The sequence below is a fragment of the Populus trichocarpa genome, chromosome 1 (assembly GCF_000002775.5).
Source record: "Populus trichocarpa isolate Nisqually-1 chromosome 1, P.trichocarpa_v4.1, whole genome shotgun sequence".
Taxonomy (NCBI): domain Eukaryota; kingdom Viridiplantae; phylum Streptophyta; class Magnoliopsida; order Malpighiales; family Salicaceae; genus Populus; species Populus trichocarpa.
The window spans coordinates 13,101,141-13,117,714 of record NC_037285.2 but is presented as its reverse complement, the minus strand read 5'-3'; the positions used below and the strand labels follow the sequence as shown (position 1 = coordinate 13,117,714).

The following is a 16,574-nucleotide window of genomic DNA, read 5'->3' as shown; positions in this document are numbered from 1 at the left end:
AATTATGCATCAACGTTGCGGTCAAAGTCAATGACTGCCATAACAATCTCTTGAGATACAAGGGCGATCACCATGCCAGTCCCTGTATCCGCTCCACTTTGTAACAACTCCCAGAGTTTCTTACTTCAACAGTAACATGAAGTCCAAGTGTATGTTTTTCCCTCGGATCAAGAAACATAACGAACAGAATACACAAATCCAAGAAGACCCATTCAAACCCCTTGTTTCTATTGATCTGATTATATTCAAATTAAATAAACTGCAGCAACACGCTTGATCAAGGGCTATAATGTGGGGTTTAATAAAAAAAAAATGAAAAGAAAGTAAAGGAAGAGTTCATACATCGGTCAAGATTAACGAAGATACAATCACAACATACGCCAGAAAGAAGAAAATCGCAATCTGCACAAAGAACTTTGGATTATCTCTCATGTTTGGGGATGTCACTGCCCTGTCAATTGCAATGGAGAACAATTAACTTTTATAAACCTCAAATGGAAAGAACGGACAAAAAACAAAAGATGAAAACTGAATATTCAATCGTTGCTCAGTAACAACTTTCATTGGATATAAGAAAGCAAATCAGAATTCTGTAGCCATGCTGCAAAATGATTGTTACCTAGCAATGCGCTGGGAAAACCGTCGGAAGGGCAAACTTTGGATAAAGACGATGCCTGGTCCTGTTAGAGTGGCTGTTACTAAATTGTCACCCTGCAATTTCAAAGACACGGTTAAGAACAGCCAATTCTTGCAAAATATTAATTATCTAAATCAAGCAAAGCAGGGTGTTTTTCACAAACAAAGAAGCAATCTCTACATTAATTCATTATTTTATATTGTGGTTTTTGGGTCCCTGAAAATGAGCACTTGGGTTTCATTGTGCAGAAACAGAGAAGGGTAACCTGGGGCGCTTGACGTCAGATAAAAATTAAAGCAAATTAGCGAGTCTATTTCCTATATGAAAAATGACAAAGGTCCTGCATTGTTACATTTTGCTGCTACCAAGACATGAAAAGGACCTTATGGCATGGTCACAGTCAAATTTTATCTGTTTTCTGTTCAGGATTAACCTGACATATGCCGACACTGCAAAGGGGCTAACTCAGCCAACTAACAATATCACATTAGGCAAGAAGCCTTGAGTACTAACTGATTACTATGATTGAATGACAAGCACAGTATAAAGAAGGAAGTCTGCTGCGTCATTAAAAATAAGGGGCTTCGAGAAGCAAAGACTAAAGTAAACAAAAAAATGACGATAGAGATAGAGAGTGAAATCCATAAAAAAGAGCGACTAACCCCAAAGACTGCCCGTCTCACGGGCCCATTGTACTTGATTTGAACATTGACAGTGGTATTAAGGGCGGCAATGCAAGACACATCAACAGCTAATACCTCACCCACCTCAAGAACTTTCTGTGCAACTAGCAAAAATGAAAGCCATAAAGCTGCCAGGGTCAATGCAAAACGGGATGGATCCAGAAACTCATGTGACAAAAAGGAAAAAACAGTAAACACATTCATGAAAAAAGTATATATAATCAAAGATCAAGCACAAAAGGGTTAAAGCAGTGAAAGAGGAAAATGACATTATAAAGAGAAGAACAGAAAGGAAACAAGTGAGTGGGTGTTGGAAACAAGCATGGCCTGACACTGAAGCCTGCCAAGATATTCCAACCCACAGAGATATGCCTAAGAGGCTAGCTGTTCCTGATCCAAATGCATAGAGTAGTATTGAGGGAAGACCCATACTTTTATATGTCCTTAATAGTTCCTAAGATGTCAGAAAATACATACCAGATCCTCCAGCAAGAATAAATGCAAGTCCCTGTCCAGTTAGTTTCTGCCTTAAAAATCCCTAGAGAAGCATCAATATCCCCGTCAAATAAATAAATCGGAAGAATTGAGGAAAGTACACATATAGACAGGTTGAAAAAAAGAAAAAAATCCGCTTGAAGGACCATGACAGTCAGTCATCAAAGGCAAACGGACAAAACTGAACCTTCAGTGTGGAGAGTGCTCTGACAACCAACAAAATCTCACCTCTATACTAGGCATGACATTACGTGCCCTCTGATCTACTGTATTGCTGACCTTCACATCACTGACGGAACAAAGGAATGCATCTGGCTACGCAACAATTTCACAACTAATAAATTTGCAGCAGGTAAAAAAGTAAGGAGAAAAGGACATACTTTCACTTTGAAAATCATATAATAGGAGAAGACTTGAGTATACAAGGTTTTTCATTTGCAAAATGTCCAATACCATTAAAAGACAAGATTATTATCAGCAAAACCAGGGACACAAACAAAAGTGTGAATTAGCTTTACCTGGCATAAAATCTCTCCTCCAAACTTTGCCAAGTCAATCTGCAGAACAAACAAACACCAGACCAGACAAATTACAAACCAATGGCTAGTCGTATTAAATCAAAATTTGGGATCACTAGCTTTACAACACAAGATAAAAAAAAAAAAGGCATCTCAGAACTTGACAGTTGGAAGGACAAACCGGGAGGATTCTTCCAAGAGAAGGTGCAGAAATTCCAACAAATCCATCACTTGGACCAGGATTGTGGAAGACTACACTGGTAACAGCCTTGCCAAAAAACCACTGCCAGACACCTACTTCATTTTCATGGATAAAAACATTCTCCATTTCAATTGACCCCGACATAAAGCACATGGAGCCTGCAGTTTACCTGGATGTTAGTTCCACGCAGCATAGTTATAGTGAATGAAAGGGGTGTTTAATCATTTAAATGCAGAAGATAAACACAAATAAAATATCAGTCAGCTGCAAAGCTAACACAGAATTGTACAAGCCATAAAGAAAACAGCGTTTTGATCACCTTACCTGGTTTTGCAATAACTTTTTCTTGTGGCTTCAACATAATCTGATGGATTCACAAATCAATACCAAAGAAGAAATTTAAAGCAGGGAAGCAAAAAAGAGTGGGCATATAGCAAGAGATAATTATCACACATACCTGAACTACTTGAGCTTCACCCCCAAAAATCTGGAAAGGTATCACAGCATCTTGATGATTCTACATCACATTATCCCCCATCGTGAGATTATGCAGTGTATGTAATATTAGCAAATCAAATATAGACACTCAACAACAAAGGAGGCAATATAAATTGGTGATCCTCAGATCAAACTAGACTTCAAAAGAGGACAGAACTGATGATACCAAACCAGAGCAACTGATATCCACAGGACTAGCAAATAAACCACGTATCAACACAAATCAATTTTGTTGCTCTCCTAAAGAAAACAAGTGGAAACAACTAAAGCAAATATCCCAAACATAGCATATGGTGGACCAACACCACCGCACATTGGTTTCAATCTATACTAATAATCAATGATATAAATTGTATGGTGAAATTTCATTCATAAATTATCCATTAAAATCAGTTTAAAACATTACACCACAGTAGGACTTCCTAAAATAAAAGGTTCATAACATTTTCCACGTGGAACAAACTCGAACAAACTCTGTTCAAATCACATTTTATTTTCCTTTTATTAGCCATATTAATCATTCCTATTTTATTGTATTCTTCAGCACATTCTTCTTATATCTTCATCCAATAGCTCCCTCCTCATCCATTCTGATTACACGATCTATATATTCATATTCATATTCATATTCATATGGATGTAGGCACTAGCCAATGAAGAACCAAACTTAATTCCTAAGAACATCGAAGACTGAGCTAGCAAGAACCACAGGAAGAAGAGTTTACATAACTAGATTTCTGATCAATGTTTGCTGATGAGGTGAGAACCTTAAAATGTAAGACAAACCCATTTAAAATTAAGCGATGCCAATTCCACAACATTCCTTAATTCTATAGCTATAAAAAAATCCCAATATACACAAAATCTTGTTCCATTAGGAAACATAGATCACATTTATATCAAATTGAGTAACAAACTCACTTACACTACTCAATGAGGAAACGGATCAAACACCAAACCACACTAAAACCCTAAATTCAACATCCATCAATTTAGTTTTTATTCGTTGACCTAAGCAACCAATTATATACACGTAATTGTGAAAACAGAGAGAAATTGTGTACCTGATAAACGTAAGGTTGAAACGGAGTAGAGAAGAAAGGTGCAGCCATGGAGACGCTAGGATTACAGAACCAGAGTGAGAGAGATCGAGAATGATAGAAAACTAAGTCGCTTAATTATCTTATGGAGATCACACAAAATGATTCCATTCACTTTCACATACACAAAAACTAATCTAATCTAATCTAAGAAATTAACAGAAACAGAGTCACGGCGAAATTGAACGATTCTTTTTCTTTCCTAAAAAATCTTAGAAAAAAATAATAATATTAATAAAAAGGGGGTTTGAGTTTAAGTTTTGGGTGTTGGTGAGCTAAATAGGGAAATATTGAATTACGAAAAAGTACTTCGATTTCTGTTGATTTGCATTCGAGAGTTAGGCAATTCAGTGGAAATTCCAATTACTTTTGTGTTTTAAAAATATATTTTAAAATTATTTTTATATATAAATTTTAAAAAAATATTAATTTTATATTTTTCTAGATAAAAAAAACAGCAATTACGCCATACCAAACGGGTTTTTCAAGTGATGGGTGTTTTATGTCGGATGGATTACACGCGGAATAAAGATGACGTGTCATTGTTTTATTGGCTGTAGTATTAAATTTCGACGTGTTGGGAAGAGCCTTTCGCATGCTCGTAGAGAGGGCGGGCGGCTGCGACACTGCCGTCTCCTTTCAAAGGAAAAAAAACAAGATAAAAAGAAGGACGCAACGACATCGTGTTTCTAATGGCAAAATGGGCCTTGCCCGTTTTACAAGGCATTTAACCCAGTTACAGACCCGTTCAGTTCCCCATCATAAAAGGCCTATATAACCCAAAAGGCATTGATCCCGGTCCAATCATTAAGCAACTGCATCACTACCCTTCAAAATACGTTTATATATATATATATATATTGAACTCTCTCCATTCTTAGATTTTTTATGCAATATTGGCATTTTTTGCATATCAAGTAGCATTACAGGTTATTTCCGGCACTATGCTTAAGTTTGGATTGAAACATTTTTTTTAATGTAAAAAAATAATATTTAAACAGTAGAAAATTTTTTAGTATTATTATTTAACGGGTTAAACTTAAAACCTCCTCTAGACTTTTTTTCTTAGTCCATATTTTAAATTAAATCATATGAAAGTTGTCTTAACATGATATTGTTGACTTAATAGGTCCAAATGAAAAAAAAATAAAGGAAAAAAATAGGTTACGTTAACTCTGGTCAACTCGTCAAACCCGTGACCTGTGTTATGAGTTTTATTAAGTTGAATTTTTTTATTTTATTATAGGATAAAAAAACACGAAAATCAATTTACAATCAATCCAATACTGAATGATAAAATTCAACCATATACAAGTTATCCCAACATGACTTGAATTAGCAAAGACAATTATGTTATTCTTATCTCACAATAACCCTAAAACAACAGTTGCAACTTTGCTTTCTTTATCTGTTTTAAGGTTATGATTTTTTATGGAATTGTTCTTGTATATAGGAATTGTAAGTGTGTTCTTTGACTTTACATATATCATTTTGGACTATAATTGTTTTCTACTAGACACTAGAAATGATTGCAGGTATTGTGATCGGATCTACAATGGGGTTATTGTTGATTGTTCCGATTTTGATGTTTTTGTGTAGAAAAAGGAGCAGTAGAATGTCAAGATCTATTGTTTGGTTGCCTAGACAATGAGTGAAACTGGAGAAAGTGAGAAAAAAAAAAAATAAAGGAAACTTATGTTTCTTGTCGTTTTGGATTTTAGGAAATTGATAAGAAAAATCTCTGAATTGCATGATTTTAAGGGTGATACAAGCCAAAAACCAAAAAAAAAAAAATTATGTTTGGGAGTGTGGTTATGGTTGTTTTTCAAAATGTTTTTCATTTGAAAATACATCAAAATAATATTTTTTTTATTTTTTAAAAATTATATTTGACATCAACATATCAAAATAATCTAAAAACATCAAAAAATATTAATTTGAAGTAAAAAAAATTTAAATTTTTTTAAAAATATTTTTAAAACATTAAAACAGATGTAATGAACTTATGTAAAGGTAATTTACTCTTGATTTTTCATTGGAGGGAATCTGTATTGCAAGTCGTAACCCTCCTTTTATTGTAAATCATGTTGTCCATCACTTATGTCTTCTCGTTATTATTATTGCAATGGGCTGGCATTAAGCAATAAAAGCTTGGTGTTTGTTTTGAACAATAATGGGTTGCAATAAAAAAAATTTCAATATTACCGATACTTTTTACATTTCTTTTAATATTATTTTCAAATATCACATGTTTGACGTTTATCTCGGATTTGTTACTCATCATATGTCTTAAGCATTTGCTATCTAAATATCACTTATATGCTAATAAATCCAACTATTTGCATGGCTTGTATCCTCTATCAAATAGATCCTAACATTAATAAATTAATGTAGGGCATATGGTGTGTTAATAAGATGAATGTATCAAATTTTCAAGTATTTTCTCAAACTCTTTTAAACCTAAAATACAAAAAAAAAAAAAAATTAAAGTATAAAAATTAATAAAACAAAAGACAATTGACATATTGATAAGATGACACTTAATTCTTAAAATCTAAATCCCAAAAATAATATTAAAATGGATAAAATAATATTGTAAAGATAATAAGCAAAAACATTATAACATATACTAAAAAAACTTGGGTGTAGATATTATAACATAAACTAAAAGAACTAGGGTGTATACCTAATTTCTTTGTTGTTCATATGAACTATAAAACAATTGGACTCTTTTTTTTTTCAAATTTTTTTATTTCAATTGAATCATTCTATTGAAACACCAAAATACGTAAAAAAAAAATGGTGAATTAGGGTTAAATTAAACTTTATAACTTTAATAAAATAACCATAGTTTTCAATAACAATAATACATAATTAATCAATGCATAAATACAATGAGATGGGTAGTGAGAAAAAGAGAGACACGCCAATTTTTATAGCAGTCTGGACAATGCCTACTCCACTTTTTGAATCTCTATTCAAGTATTCATTATCAATTAAAGGTCTTCTTAACAGGAAAGACCTTACTGATTATACTAATCTATTTTCCAAATTAAAATTAAAAAAATCATATATGATCTTTTTTAAGGTTCAAGATTAAAGACATTATATTTTTTTTCCAAGCTTCAATATTAACCTATTACAATCTTTTTCAAGGCTCAAAATTAAAAAAAAATATTGAGAGAGTTTTTGTTCTCACAAGATCAAAAGGGTATTTAGAGGGAAAAACTCATTTTTATTGTTACTAAAAAAAAATAAGAATAAGAGATCTTTCTCTGCCAAGTGTTATTCTAAATATTAGAAACAATTACAATATTGATAGAAGAAGAGTTGTTGTGAAAACAATTTGAGTATTGAACACATTGCTTCTAAAGTCACATATTTGACGCTTATCTAAGAATAAATAAAAGTATAAGACCACTTGTGATGAGTTTTTTTTAGCTCAAAATGGATAAAAAGCTTTACTCCTAATTTTAAAATGAATTGAGTGATAAAATCAAAATATATGATAAACATGATTTTTCATAATGTATTTATCACTATATATGTTTTGGCAATGAAAATATTTTGGATGATGAATTTAGCAATAAAAATATTTTTGGATTAAATTTATTTTATGATTTCAGATTAGATTTCATAAAGAATTAATTACATTAAATTGAGTTTAGACATCTACAAGTCTTATTTGCATCCAAGGAGTCCATACGACTTCAAATGATGTATAAAAATTCCTCCAACATTAAAATCTTTGAAAAACATATTAAATTCATCAATAGTTGTTATCATCAAAACAACTAAGCCATAGGTGATTAAAGACCCATAGGGTAATATCTACAGCCTAATTATATAAAATTAAGTTGGATGTTATGGTTAAAACATTAAATTAAAAGAAAAGGGACTGGAATATAAGACACAGAGAAAATATATGGCTAGCCCTAAATTCATGATAAAATTCATTTCAATCCAAAAATTTATTTTGTTTATTTTTCAATCTTTGAGTTTGAAAAAGTAGATAAAAACTCACTAGAAAATAGCATAGAAGAGAAAAAAAAAATTTGGCATGTTGTCACAATTCTTACAACCAAAATTGTCAAGTTTGGTGTCAGATTTCATGTGACAAGAAGAGTTTGATCGTCATGGTTTTTTTCCTTTCCTCTAAACATGACGGGATAGACAAATCAAGTTTGATTTTGATTTTTAGGATTTAGTTTATTTTGATTTTTTGTTTAGTCATTTGCTTTGTTTCGGAATTGTTGGGTGGCTTATATTGGTTTTTAGGTGTTTTTGGGTGAAAATAAATTAAAATGGGATTTTTATAAATAAATAACTAATATGCTAGATTTTTCAGCCTCCATAATGGTGGCCGGATTCTGGACAAAAATAGATGAGTTGTCGATTGCGTAATAAAAAAAAAAAAGCAAACAAAATGTCATCTGCTTGTGGGAGTCGCCTGCTTAATAAAAATAAAAAGAAGTAGACGATGCGTCATCCGCTTCTAGGAGTTGTATGTTTAATAATAATAAAAAAAAGCAAACAATATGTCGTCTACTCTTGTGACAAAAATATAAAATTAAAAAAAAGCTCACGCAAGCTTAGGCCTTTTTAATTAAAGCTAGGCCCATGCATCTACATTAATTTTGTTTTGTTTGATTTTTTTATTAATTTAAATTTATATTTTAAAAAAAAATAAATTTAAAATATTATTAATTTTTTTAATTAATAAAAATATATTTTAGATGTTATTTTATTGAATACCATTGAATTTTTACTTTTGTTTTGAATAAGAGTATATCATAAGTTTTTTTTTCCAACCCATCAAATAGACCCCCATGATGAAAGAATAAATCAATGAGAAGTTTGATAGATTTAATGATTTTTTATATTTATAAGTAAGCGGATAAAAAAAACTATCTTTCTTGAAAAATCAAGGAAAAACCATTTATTATTCATTAAATGGGATTTTCATATTGATTTTTTTTCATGATTTTTGATGAACTGTATGCATCAAAAAGTACATGTATGATTTCTAATTAATAGAATTTGATTCTAATTAACTAATTTTATTGAAAATTATTGTTTTTTTATATCAAGATATTGATAGTACAATCTTGAATCAATTTTCAGGTCTTATGATATATCTTAATATGAAAAGTAAAATCAAATGTTTGTATTTGTTTATCAACTCTCATAACAAATGAGTAATATTGAAATAACTATTTATGATACAATGCAATTTGTCCAATCATATGTAAAAACATTATTTATTTTTATAAGATTTTAAATTAATACCCTCCCTCTTTTATAAGTATTTTTTTAGTTTAGTTTAGTTTTTTTATTTCAATTTAAATTAATACCATTTGTCTCTAATTTTGTTTTGTTAATTGTTTTTTTAAATAGTAGTTGTTTTTTAATTAGTTTTTATTTTATTTTTATAAAGCTTCAAAGATAGATTAACTATTTGATATGAATAAATTGTATGTGTATGATATATTTGGAAAAAATAATCATTTTTTATGAGAAAAAACAACCTTTAAGATAAATAAAAAATAAAAATGCATAAATTCAAAAGAAAAATGGATGTTAAATATTTATATATTCATCTAAATAGCACTAACAACTCTTTCGGAGTTAATGGATTCAACTATTTTAAATTAGTTTTATTAAATATAAATAAAATCTTTGTATTTTTCAATTATAAAAACATGATATAATAAAACAAATCTATAATATTAATAAGCTATTCTACTATGTTAAAAATTAAATTGAAATTCTATTTTCAGCATAACAAATACTTTAAAACTAGCAACTTGTCTTAAAAGTAAATTGGCCTGGTAGTTCAGGGGAAAATAATTATGATAAAAGTTGAGTTTTGGTTTAAAATGTAACTGTTAACGATTTCATTAATTTGATCCTGAACTGGGGCAAATCACATGCTAAGGGTCCTCCTGTCCTCCTTATGCCTTCATCGCCCGCAACAAAAAGGCTCCTAACCACTGGCCAATTCTTTTAACATTTTAGGAACTTAAAATAAAAAAAAACAAAAAAAAAAAAAAACAAATTATAACCTTTTTTAAAATTCAGTCATTAGAAAGAACTATAAGATGAACAGAGCGTGGAACAAAGATCGTTGATACTGCGGTGCTGCATACATGAGCAGATAAGCCAGAAAGAAAATTCAGGAGAGAAGCAAGGCCTGAAACATTTTTCACACTGCCCAAAAATCATGCTTAATTACAAGAGGGCCAAAGGACAAACGAAAAACTCAATGCAACAAGCATTGCAAGAACAGGAAAAACACCTTTGCATCTTTTTTTCTTTTCTCTATATTAGTATGTTATCATTATAGTTTATACTTCTGTCAATCCATGTATCCTTGTTCCTTCACTCTTTATCTACACTTGACTTGTTCCAAAAACTCTCTTCAATATACGGAATACAGAACATGCGAGCAAAACCATCACAATCTTCTTTGATGCTAACATCCTGAGGTTCACCCTTGCACCGTGCTTTCTCATTAGCCTCACTACCATAGCACCCGACATCAAAAACCAAGAACAAACGGCACATAATGTCATCTTCATGATTTCTGTGGATCCACACACATTTCCTGCATCACTTGGAGGCTCCACATATGACAATTTAGGATCAACATTGCTTCTCTCTGCTTGATATAGCCCAAGATTCTCGTTTAGCCAACTTGATAGCCATACAAGAAATTTTGCCAGCCATGCGACCTCATCATCAGAAATGGGGCGCTTCATCCAGTCACCCTTGTATTTGACATTGTGCGATGCATGGTTGAAAACTCTCCTGGGCTTAAATATTTCATCCCGTGATTGCACATGTTTTACTTCTGGCGTAAATGAGATCTGTTTCACAGTATGGCCACCAAAAAAACAGCTTACCTGCAACTTTAATGAATCTATACACTGAAGGTTGCCTGCAAGATTATCACCGGAGTTGGCTTGCAACTCAGCTTCAGCACGCAATATGAACAACTGCAATAATAACATCGTAACCAACAACTGAGATCCTGATCCATAGTCAGAAGGGAGATCAATGTACCCAGCACAAATACAAATTCATAAATAACAACTATCGAAACCTGGAGCAGCTGTTGTCCACCATCTTCTCCATCACCAAAAAGCCTTAAATCTTTGTTCCAATTCTCATGCAGGAAAGAACCATCAGCATCACTCTCACATAAACCATCTTCCCAATCCTAGCACCAGATAAAGGTAGTTGGAAAAAACTCAAGACCATGAATTTCATAAAGTTAAATAATTGAAATTACAAGAAACACTTTAAAGATATTAACAATAAAGAACTAAAAAAGACAGGATCGTTTGGTTCAATATTAAAAACTTATTGCAAGGCCAGTGCCTCGATTGTTTAGTCTCAACACAACATTAGAAAAATGAAACCAGAGCAGAGAGAAAGGGAGAGGGATGAATCTACCTGCAACTGTTCACGAATTAAAGGAATATATCCATATAAACTACTAAGCATTGATTTGCCAGACCCAGCTTGTCGCGAATGAAAAGCAGTATCAACATTCTTTATAAGATCAGTCAACTCTTTAGATGATGTCAGTATTTTTATCACCTGAAATCACAAGGTATGAATTAAATAAAATGGTAAAAGTTAAAGCAAAACAATCTGCACTAAATCTCCAATGGAGATAAGTGATTATGCAGCTAATACTCGCATGAGAGTATTGTAAACATGCAAAAGCTTGAATTCTTGAATGCTTGAACAAATTATTATTTTTTTGTATATAATATACACACTTATTCGACCACAAAATATATCTACTAAAAATAGAACAGCAACTTTTGTTTCCCCATTCTAAACAAAAAGAATGATGATTAATTATGCTCAAAATGACTTTCTATTCATGATAAACAGATCATCTTACAATATGTTCTAAGTTCAGCTTATGGAGGAAAATTCTACAAGTATAGGCCAGTGCTGCAATGAAGACTAACCAACCTTCACTAGACTGGATCACATGTGAAGACAAATTCATCATCATGCCATCAAGTCACTGCTTATGCTCAAATACTACATTTCTGATCACTGGAGGTAACTTCCAGCACCAGGTAAAGCCTTGAACCTTCTAATTTTAATCCACAGCAGAACTCCAGAGAACTCAGTACATGTGCCTTATCCTGAAGCTTATTTGTTTCTTTTCACTGACAGAGTCACAAGACTCCATCAGCATCTGACTAAAACCTATAAACATGAAATCTCTTGTCTAAAGTGCAGAGCAGAAGAGAATTATGGGATAAAACTGGTCCGTCACTCCATGGATACTAAAACCCAAGATGAAATACTGCTCAATTAATGCATTGGGGTTTGTAAAGTCAAGAAATGATGGCTAAACATGAAAGAAGTGACATGTAACATTGTCTGTGCATGTCCAACAAAGTGCACATGAAATATAATACGAATATTTTGCAAGCTAGACTTGAATGCTGATTTGAAATGATGCAAATTAATCTGAGATATTTCAAATCCTGAATAACAACCCAAAATTATATATAATATATAACAGAGAAAGAGCCCATAAAGTTACGGAAGCTATCCTAGCTCTGGTCATAGCCCCCCAACCAAAAAAAAATCCCAGAAAAGGAAAGGTTGACAATTAACAGGCAGGAATATCAAGTAGCTCAGAGAAAGAAAAATAAAAGATCATATAAACCATGTGAGAACCCTGAGCGAGATGAACATTAACACAAATGAAAATCATGGTCAAGTCCAAAAGCAAGCAGTCCTAATCATCTCTGAATTGATTTAACATAGAAAGCAGGAAACATGCTGAAAGAAAATTAACCAGAATAAAGATGGAAAGGAAAGACAAATTCTGAAAAGCATTAACCCCAGGGAAATGGCTTATTTTTTAGTGACAAACCTTCAATACCATCTGGACTATCATTTCAGGATCAGTGTGAAGAAACTTGTGTGCAAACCCAATAAAATGCATAACCAACGAACTGTAGTATAGATAATTGGACAGTACATAGCCCTGCCATGAAGAAGAATAGCCACATTCTACATTCTTCTCACCTTCCTTCTTCACATCGTTCCCTGACCCATCTATAATGGCATCAAGCTCTGCAAAATTATCCAAACCAATCTTCCACGGTTCCAAATAAGTAACCCACACAGAAAACACCTGTGAAGCATTCTTAATTGTAGTCCCCATAGGACAAAATAGAAATGACCTCAAAATAAACCTATATGCCGGCCTCTGAATCCAAGCATTCCATGAGCCAACCACATGCATTGGGCTATTGATGGATGCAGCCAAATCCTTTGATTTCTCAGAAGAAACCCTACTCCAAGATGGATTCTCAAAATGTTCAATCCCTTCTTTCACTGCACTCGCACTCAAATTCAAATACTTAACCAACAACTTCACCACCTCACCTAAATTTGGTGTCGGCGGGGTCTCCCCTGGAACCAACCTCAACTTAAAGGACAAACCCCATGACTTGCAAACATTAACATTCAACGGCGAGAAATCACTATCAACCAACCAATAATTCACCAACACGTCAACAAAAAACTCCGCTCTATACAAAACTGACCCATCATTTCCATACCCATAATGCAAAAGCGAACCACGATAAGGCTGGTGTGAATTCAAATCACAAACAGGCACAAACGCACGCAAATATGCATACAATAGCCGCATATAAAGATCATCATTGCCCTCCACATTTCGCTCGCTTCCATGTTTTGGATGTGAAAAACACGGAATGGAAGATGTCCAATTCTCTAATTTGAACTTTTTTGGTCTTTCAGTTGCTAAACTTTTCAAATTATCGCTATTTCCTTTACAAACAGGGTAATAAGCGAACCAGAACATGAAATATTCAAATAAATTTAATTGTACTTGATAATATAAAGATCCTCCTCCTTTAATCGAATCTTCTTTTACTTTATCTTTAAAAAGAGGGCAAAGATTGTTTAAAACCTGACAACCTTTTTCGCCTGATAGAATAAACCGAGCCCACTCCGGCAACCGTTCGATTGGGAACGCGTAATTGACTAAATATTGACGATCAACGGCGAAGATTGATTGGAAAAGTAGGCTGTTCGGAGAGAGGAAGTTGAAAACCCTAGAAGTTAAAGCGGGGTCGTTTGCTAGGTGGATAATGTCGAGCCATCCACCTGCGCTAGATTGCTTGCTGGGCGGCGACGTTGAGTCATCGAAGCCGTAGAGCTTGCGGATTAGAGTAGGGAAGGCGAGGGAGAAGAAGCAGCGGGATTGATCGGGGGAGTGAGAGTGCAAGAAAGAGTCGATGGAGGCGCAGACGGAGGAGATCTGAGGAGGAGTGGAGGAGTGGAAGATGGATGAGGCAAGGTCTTGGGATTTGGAAAGGGAATCGACGGTGTACGAGTGCGGGTGCATGGTGGGGGCGAGTGTAGCGGAATTTTCTAGGGTTTTGGTTGCAGAGAGAGAGAGAGAGAGAGAGAGAGAGAGATGGGGTTTTGAGTTTTTTTGAAAGATTTTGAAAAAGAGAAGGGCAAATGGCGGGTTTTTAAGGGGGTGTGTGGGTGTACGTGGCGATGGATTTAAGGTCTGGCTTGACGGTGATGTGTGGGGTCTGGTTGAACTTAATGGCCTTAGTTTTTTTAGTTGATTACGGCAAGGTTTCTGATGAGTGGGCGGGAACTGTACGACGGGTATTGTAGAACGCTTTTTGAGCTGATTTTTTTTATATATAAAAAATTAAAAACGGAATTGTAATTTTATATATATATATATATATAAATATAAAATTCTTCAATTATTTTTATAATGAGTCCATAATTCTTGAATGATTTGTTGAAGGATTTTGTCCACTCATTTGAATAACTATCGAGACAATTAGATTCAATTTGAGATTTTTTCATAAAAATAATTCATAATTATAAATTATATAAAATCATATCTTCAAAAATTAAAAGATAAAAATTGATGATAAAATACATTTCAACATGTAAATCTACCTAATAAATTATATATAAATTAACAAAAAAAATTCAAATTCAAATTCAAATATTTGTTTGGTTATAGTTAACGCCCCACATCCAATCATAATAAGACAAGATCGAGTTTTACCTATAATATATTTAACCCTAGATAAATTAAGAAAAATTCAACCTCCTTATATTAAATAATTTGGATTTTCTATGAATGTCATTAAATCATCACCCTTGTGAAGAGGTAATTAATGGAACTAAAAACCTTTGGTGAATGGTCTTACTTATCCATGTACATGTGAGTTATTATTTGTCTATATAAATGTTGTCACACCTGACATTACGGTGGTTTTAAAAAATTAAAATGAAAAAAATAGATTTATGACATCTTGTTCTTTTGAGGAAATGTCTTATTGAAAGAGTCACCACCTAGTATTATGGTCACTAGAAACCCTAATTGGTCAACATAGATTTTATGATACAAGACTGGTTGTGGCTAGGGAATGTATTAGCACCCCTAGCGCACCCTGCACTGCTGGTTTTGTCTTAAATTGCTAGGAGTTTGTTGATTTATGATATGATGGTTTGCTTGTAATATTCATGACTCCGGCGTTAGTGAATATTCAACAACGGATACTTTCAACTCTATCATTGATAAATATTATATAACTAAAAATAAAATAAAAATGAATGATATTCCTGACTCTGACCTCAATGAATAAACCAATAAGAAGAATTTAAATCTATGCATGCATATCTTTTTATTTTTCAGTTTTTTTTAATATATTTTAGGCTGGGTCCCGCTCAACCCGAACAGGCTGGGCTAGGCCCAAGAAGCCTGGCCTAGTCACTGGCACCAGCCAGTGACCAACCCGGTCACTGTGCGCGCATGCGTGAATTACTCATGCATGCTTTGCACAGTGACAGGGTAATTATTTTGCGAGCGGGGAAGAACAAAAGAAGCTTACCTGGTGCAGCTGGAGGCGAAGCTGGCACTTGCGGACGAAGACGATGGTGAAGCTGACGGGTCGATGCCAATCTCCTCTTCAGTTCTTTCTCTATTCTTCCTTCTCTCCGTTTTTTTTTTTTTTTGCTTTCTGTGTTTCTTTTGCGTTTTCTATGTTTGTATCTCTGTCCGTGTTCTCCCTGTCCAGTTCTTCCTCTGTTCGTTCGTTCTCTTCCCCAGTTCGTCCCTGTATTTCTCTCTTGCATTTCCCTGTTCCTGGTGCAGTGGTTGCTAAAGATGGAGCTCTGGAGCTGCTACTGAAGACAAAGTATAACGGTCTCACCCTTTGTTTCTCTCTTCTGTTTTTTTTTTCCAGTTCTTCTCCCCTGTCTCTCCCTTGTTCTCTATGTTTTTCTTTCTATCTTATTTGTTCCCCCCCCCCACTCAGGACGAAGATGATGGTGATAAATGCATGAGGTGTTGCTGGTTGAATGGAAGCTCCCTCCTCTGTGTTTTCTCGT

General features: G+C 33.4%; 2 protein-coding genes across 3 annotated transcripts; both read right to left on the bottom strand.

The window, feature by feature from the left end:
• Window positions 1–205: 205 nt before the first annotated feature.
• LOC18094601 (uncharacterized) lies at window positions 206–4,490 on the bottom strand. 2 transcript variants are annotated; one of them, XM_006368937.3, is made up of 10 exons: window positions 4,098–4,490; window positions 2,993–3,052; window positions 2,860–2,899; window positions 2,515–2,693; window positions 2,334–2,372; window positions 2,044–2,130; window positions 1,798–1,858; window positions 1,300–1,424; window positions 620–711; window positions 206–451 (listed from the first exon to the last, which is right to left on the bottom strand). In XM_006368937.3, the coding sequence occupies exons 1-10, from the start codon at window positions 4,143–4,145 to the stop codon at window positions 337–339; spliced, it is 846 nt and encodes a 281-aa protein (XP_006368999.1). In that variant the 5' UTR covers window positions 4,146–4,490; the 3' UTR covers window positions 206–336. The 2 variants fall into 2 exon arrangements, with proteins under 2 accessions (XP_006368999.1, XP_024449741.1); XM_024593973.2 differs by lacking the exon at window positions 4,098–4,490 and having other exon boundaries at window positions 2,515–2,704.
• Window positions 4,491–10,246: 5,756 nt separating this feature from the next.
• Window positions 10,247–14,658, bottom strand: LOC18094600 (uncharacterized). Its single transcript, XM_006368936.3, has 4 exons — window positions 13,048–14,658; window positions 11,592–11,738; window positions 11,239–11,355; window positions 10,247–11,131 (listed from the first exon to the last, which is right to left on the bottom strand). The coding sequence occupies exons 1-4, from the start codon at window positions 14,551–14,553 to the stop codon at window positions 10,526–10,528; spliced, it is 2,376 nt and encodes a 791-aa protein (XP_006368998.3). The 5' UTR covers window positions 14,554–14,658; the 3' UTR covers window positions 10,247–10,525.
• Between the last annotated feature and the right edge of the window lie 1,916 nt (window positions 14,659–16,574).

Coding starts and splice junctions, on each gene's coding strand:
- LOC18094601 (XM_006368937.3), bottom strand. CDS start 4,145: ATGGCTGCACCTTTCTTCTCTACTCCGTTTCAACCTTACGTTTATCAG. Junction 3,053..4,097: donor TTCAACCTTACGTTTATCAG/GTACACAATTTC, acceptor AATGTGATGTAG/AATCATCAAGATGCTGTGAT. Junction 2,900..2,992: donor GTGAAGCTCAAGTAGTTCAG/GTATGTGTGATA, acceptor TGAATCCATCAG/ATTATGTTGAAGCCACAAGA.
- LOC18094600 (XM_006368936.3), bottom strand. CDS start 14,553: ATGCACCCGCACTCGTACACCGTCGATTCCCTTTCCAAATCCCAAGAC. Junction 11,739..13,047: donor TAGTCCAGATGGTATTGAAG/GTTTGTCACTAA, acceptor TTGTGATTTCAG/GTGATAAAAATACTGACATC. Junction 11,356..11,591: donor TAATTCGTGAACAGTTGCAG/GTAGATTCATCC, acceptor ATCTGGTGCTAG/GATTGGGAAGATGGTTTATG.